At 56.3% G+C, this 5,316-nt stretch overlaps 4 protein-coding genes and 1 non-coding gene across 5 annotated transcripts; 3 read left to right on the top strand and 2 right to left on the bottom strand.

The window, feature by feature from the left end:
• Nucleotides 1–10: 10 nt before the first annotated feature.
• On the bottom strand, nt 11–506 carry DACRYDRAFT_105644 (uncharacterized protein; the record flags this gene model as incomplete). The annotated part of the gene is made up of 1 exon (XM_040768123.1): nt 11–506. A coding segment is annotated over one exon (496 nt), but the record flags the coding sequence as incomplete, so codon positions are not given.
• Nucleotides 507–598: 92 nt separating this feature from the next.
• Nucleotides 599–711, top strand: DACRYDRAFT_t25. The gene has a single exon. It is a non-coding gene; the product is annotated as a tRNA-Met (tRNA).
• A 242-nt stretch (nt 712–953) lies between these two features.
• On the top strand, nt 954–1,487 carry DACRYDRAFT_21063 (uncharacterized protein). Its single transcript, XM_040772213.1, has 2 exons — nt 954–1,034; nt 1,084–1,487. Exon 2 carries the CDS (start codon nt 1,249–1,251, stop codon nt 1,441–1,443), a length of 195 nt encoding a protein of 64 aa, XP_040630376.1. The 5' UTR covers nt 954–1,034; nt 1,084–1,248; the 3' UTR covers nt 1,444–1,487.
• A 2,210-nt stretch (nt 1,488–3,697) lies between these two features.
• On the bottom strand, nt 3,698–4,657 carry DACRYDRAFT_99134 (uncharacterized protein; the record flags this gene model as incomplete). The annotated part of the gene is made up of 4 exons (XM_040777566.1): nt 3,698–4,024; nt 4,071–4,361; nt 4,411–4,464; nt 4,574–4,657. The coding sequence occupies 4 exons, from the start codon at nt 4,655–4,657 to the stop codon at nt 3,698–3,700; spliced, it is 756 nt and encodes a 251-aa protein (XP_040630375.1).
• Nucleotides 4,658–4,836: 179 nt separating this feature from the next.
• Nucleotides 4,837–5,289, top strand: DACRYDRAFT_105641 (uncharacterized protein; the record flags this gene model as incomplete). The annotated part of the gene is made up of 1 exon (XM_040768122.1): nt 4,837–5,289. A coding segment is annotated over one exon (453 nt), but the record flags the coding sequence as incomplete, so codon positions are not given.
• Between the last annotated feature and the right edge of the window lie 27 nt (nt 5,290–5,316).

Below are 5,316 nucleotides of genomic sequence, written 5' to 3'. Positions count from 1 at the left end.
AAGTACCCACCACCTCCCTCTTTGCCAATCCCCAGCTCGTCCTCCTTATAGACGTTCCACCCCTCCTCCGTCTTCCGTCTCGGCTCGTTTCCCCTCGAGTCCCTAAACGCGCGTTCCTCCTCATCCAGCTCCGGCTTTTTTCGAGGTTTGGACTTCGTTGTCAGGGATGCGTTGGTGAGGGGATTGGAAGAGAATTTGGGTTTCTTGGAGAGTCGAGGGAGGGAGGGGTCAACGATCGTTTCGGCGGGCCGTTTTAGAGGCTTGGGTTCCGGATTTGGTGTTGTATCAGTCACGACATCTTTGGATGCTTGTTCACTTCCTGCCTTAGCCTCTTCGGCCTTCTTCTGTTTCTTCTTTTTCTTCAGGCCATTGGCAGGACTGGAGGCGGCCGCGAGCCTCGCTGGCTTGCTTGTGCTTGTTCCGGAGGGTGCACATGGAGATTCTCTGTGGCAGTGTCTCCACGCAACAGAGAAAAGAGTTGCTCCCTGCCAGGATCGAACATTCATGTTGCTGTGTTGCGCCATCCCTTAGCACCAACTTGCAGCACCTCGGGGAGAGTCAGATCAAGTTATAGTGTCACGAACAGTTTTATGTCTCAGCTTCCTTGGTGTAGTTGGTTTATCTCGTCGGTCTCATAACCCGGTTTATGACCCTCATGGAGGGTGATCCGAAAAAATCCGAAGGTCGCCAGTTCGATCCTGGCAGGGAGCAACTTTTTTCTCTTTTGTGTGTCAGATCACCCTTAGATGCAAAGCTCCTGGCTGGCAATACTATAATTCTGTATTAATATTACTCTTTTCGGATCCCGATGTGCTGCAATCTTGGTGCTAAATAGGGGAAACACAGCCACCAACATGAATGTAATGAATGGTCTGCCGTCATCTCATGGCCATCTGTTTTACTCTCTTCGTTACTTCCTGCTTGACTGCTTTGCTGGCTGTCACTGCTCACTAGGCGCATACATCTACCCTCCGAGGTGTTTGTTTACTAGACTAGGATGGCTGACATCGACGACAACGACTCTGAGATATCAGGTACGCCCTCTTCATACACTCTCCGCTCCCACTAACACATATCCATCAGTGCCAATCAGCACAACCCATCGAACCTCTCGTCCATCCCGCTCTATCCTCAAGCGTGGGCGTCAAGCTACCGGAAAGCTATTCCGCACTGTTTCCCGTCCAGTTGCTTTCCGTCTCCCAAGAGGCGAGCATCCTGCTGCAACTCAGTCTGCTCCAGGAGAGCCAGATGTCGTCGGCGTACGTCGGCGGGGATCTCAAGGCTCTGGAAACGGCGGTTTCCTTCGAGCATTCCTTTTTGGTGCACCACGCATGCGGAGAGAGAGAACAGACGATTACCAAGATGAGGAGGACGCCGACGCGGCTGCAGATGCGGCCGAGGAAGCTGCGTACGACGCTGCGACGCGCGTCCCAGACCTTCTAGCAATGCCCCACATGCCCACCCCAGTCGTCATGCCTCACCCGGGAGGGGGAATCTCTTTTGTGCCCCCATCAGAGATACCTGTAAACCCTCCTCCGCTGCCGCTTGACCCCTCCCCACCACAAGAAGGCGAATACCGCCGCCAATATCTTCGGCACAGTGCTGCCGGTCAGGAGGATTCTAGCCTGGGGCACACCCCGTACGGAGCGCCTCCAGCTTCCGGCTACCCCCCCGGAGTGGCGGGCGACGGCGGCGGGTTGGAAGGGACGTTTCCAATGCCCGAGCCAGATGCAGCTCTCTCTCCTCGGTCGCACCGTTCATACCGTTCACATCGCTCCTACCAGTCTCCGCGCTCGAGGTCACGCCAATCCTATGCCTCTCGTGGGGAGTATGACCGTGAGTTGGAGCGAGCTATGGATCGGGATGTGGGGATGCCACCTACTCCACCCCAGCCAATCAGGAGGGTTGTTCACGTCGCCCCAGATATCCCCCTCTCCCCGCCTCTTAGCCCACAGAGTCGCCGCTCTGGTCGATCTGGAAGATCCCGTCGCTCCGAGGCACTCACACCTGCGCCAATCCTACCTATCATCGTCTCCACTCCTCCGAGTCCTGAGGCCCCACCAAACGCCGCCCCGTCTATACAGCGCGAGCCTCTCATAGCAGACTATGCATACCAGTCCGGCGTGCCGGTTTCCCAACCCCCAGCCTCCCAGGTCCCCACCCTACAAGTCATTGCGCCCTCCTCCACTGTGTCCGCCAATCCCTCCCCCCAACCATCTCGCCCTGTCTCCCGGATTTCTCGCCTCTCTCGGCGTACGCACCAGACCTCCGCCTCGGTAGCAGCTAGTGCTGCTCCGTCTGTTGCTGGCTCTCCCCAGTCTCTCCCGCTCAACTGGACCCGCATTCCACACGCTGCCCGGCCCTTGTCCTATTTCCTCCCGCCTTTCCAACGCGAACAACGACACCGCGATGCAGACGGTCGGGACTACCAGCAATACTTTATCTCTCGTCTCCCTCCCGGTGCCTCAACGTCAGAAAAGATCGCACACGTGATCGAGAACGTTTCGCGCTATCCGTGGATCCAACAACCGTTCCAGACGGTGCAGTACGTACCGGGAAACAAAGGCGGCCTAGACGCGCGGTATGAAATACCCGAGACGGAAGCCCAGGGTAGCGGTGTGGCGAGCTGGTATACCTACCCTGGTCAGAACGAGAAAAGAGCCAGCATGGCCACCGTCAGCCAGAGTAATTATGGGCCGCGGCGGGATCCGAATGTCCCACCTAGGCCGATGGACACCTACGCCGGTTGGACAGAACCCGACACATATGGGTATTCGTCTCCTGGCTATGGAGGTGCCCCTACCGCCCCAACCCAACCTACCCCAACCGGGACGGTCGGTCCATCAGAGTACCGTCCTCCTGCGCATCTCTCCTCCCGTTCCCCTGTTCCCAACCGCCCGCGGAGCGTAATCTCTATTCCCGCTCCTGCTCCTGCGCTTCCTCCTAAATCACCGCGCGCGTATCGTCCTCGACTCCGTGCTTCTCGGCCACAACTCCAAGTCACTATCATGTTCAGCCCAGATGGCACACCCGAACTTATCATCCCTGACGGGGCGGAGATGCCTACGAGCCCTATACTTATCACGGACCCGTCAGGGAGGACGGGTTGGTTCATGCCCCAGCCCGCGATGGCACGGAGTTTAGAAGGATGAGCTAGTCGAAGAATCAACTCGACCCGAGTAGCTGAGCTGTGTAATGTTGGACAATGTGCACGCTAGGTGTATATATGTGCCATCTTTTATTCTTGATGCTCACCGAGTGTACTCTATGTATGTGCAAATGTGTATGAAACTGCCGTGCCCCGCCATTTGAGGGTTCGCAAGAACAAGGTAGGCACGGCTTACAAGGTTGGGTGGCGATGATCGCATTTCTTTCTTCGGAAGAAATAATCGCTGATTAAGTTCATCAACACCGTTCTCGAGGAAATTGACGAGCACGCCGTCGAGAGCAATAATGCTTGAAGAGGAAACATCACGAGACACGATCCCGCCATGTCCGTCGGACGATTGTCGATGATTATTTCTGTTCTGCGACTCGTTCGAGGGCTAGCCCGGTGCAAGTCTTCAGGATGAAACGGAGAAGGTGCACGCCGTTCTGACATTGCAGGCGCATAATCGCAGCGAACGTGATCCGTGATCCCATTCATGGAGACGGCGTATTCATTTCAGTGTTTCATCAAACCTGGCTACACTATTTCTTACTCAGCGAACAGCAATGGCTCATCATCATCTTCCTCATCCTCTGAGGCGGTGTTCGGATTGGCCATATCGTCAACTTCGCCCGTGTCGCTGTCGGGTGGAAGAGACATGGGGATCGGGATACCGGCAAGCTGCATGACGTGGTGGTAGGCAGCGTCGAGGGAGGCACGCGTGGGGTCTTGAAAATAGCGAGTGGCAAATGGCGGGGGGAAGGAGGTGTGCACCGCGGAGACGCCAACCATCTGTGCCCACTTTGCGAGGTTACGGGCATAGATGACATCGCCCGTATGGATGGCAAGGCGAAGGTTTTCGCGCATTACACAATGCTGAATGCGATGAGCTGCGGACATGACTTGCAAGAACCCTACTCACGTCAAATGTCGCGACAACCCTGCCCCCCCCAACCCGCTTGGTGACGCCGCTCATCAGAGTGGCCTTGGAGGCCTTGGAGGCAGGCGTGACGGGTGCGGCATCCTTGCGAGGACGTCCCTTTCTTCCCCGTTTCGGAACGGGAGGTGGGGGCATCACCTCTGCGCGCCTCGCAGGAGAGACCGCGCGAGCCTTGCCCTTGTCGGGCATGGCTTTGGCCTTGCCGGGTGCCTGCACCTCGACAACCTCAGGCTCCGATTGTTGAGCGAAGAGGGCCACGTCGGCATTCATGATCTGACGGATGTCAGGAAGCAGTTCAAGCAATGTCAGAGCAGGGACGTACGGGGGAAGCCTCTGTGATCGAGGGTCTCTTGTGGGGACGGGAGGTGCTTGCATTCTGCAAGGCTGGTCAGCACGGGTCACAGACGGCATTCCAATCAGGGTGAGGGTGAAACGCGACCATTGTTCTGCAAGAGGCAGTGTTGTTGGAATGGAGGACGACATACCGACTCGGTAGTTGGCTGCCTGGGCCGTTTCGCAGGGTTCACCTCCGTCTGAGGAGGTTCGTCGTCGCTGAAGTCCGGATACATGTCGTGCCCATATTGTGCGCGGTGATGGGCTCCACTAAAAGTGGTGAGTTCAAATCTCACTGGGGCCAAACTTTTCTCTTTTGTGCCTGGTGACAGAGAATCTCCATGAGTAGTAGGGTCCTCCTTACTTGTGTGATTGCAGCTGTTAACATAACACATCGACGTTCCTCATGTTGAAGATGCCCAAACCATCTGAAATAGACGACATATTTTCTGGCAAAGCTGCCATATCGAAGGCCTCACAGCCCCCTGTTTTACCCTCCGGAACAAGCACAAGCAAGCCAGCGAGGCTCGCGGCCGCCTCCAGTCCTGCCAATGGCCTGAAGAAAAAGAAGAAACAGAAGAAGGCCGAAGAGGCTAAGGCAGGAAGTGAACAAGCATCCAAAGATGTCGTGACTGATACAACACCAAATCCGGAACCCAAGCCTCTAAAACGGCCCGCCGAAACGATCGTTGACCCCTCCCTCCCTCGACTCTCCAAGAAACCCAAATTCTCTTCCAATCCCCTCACCAACGCATCCCTGACAACGAAGTCCAAACCTCGAAAAAAGCCGGAGCTGGATGAGGAGGAACGCGCGTTTAGGGACTCGAGGGGAAACGAGCCGAGACGGAAGACGGAGGAGGGGTGGAACGTCTATAAGGAGGACGAGCTGGGGATT

Source organism: Dacryopinax primogenitus, assembly GCF_000292625.1.
Source record: "Dacryopinax primogenitus strain DJM-731 SS1 chromosome Unknown DACRYscaffold_5, whole genome shotgun sequence".
Lineage (NCBI taxonomy): Eukaryota > Fungi > Basidiomycota > Dacrymycetes > Dacrymycetales > Dacrymycetaceae > Dacryopinax > Dacryopinax primogenitus.
The sequence above is the reverse complement of the archived record's forward strand: the minus strand, read 5'-3'. Positions and strand labels throughout refer to the sequence as shown.

Coding starts and splice junctions, on each gene's coding strand:
- DACRYDRAFT_21063 (XM_040772213.1), top strand. CDS start 1,249: ATGTCGTCGGCGTACGTCGGCGGGGATCTCAAGGCTCTGGAAACGGCG.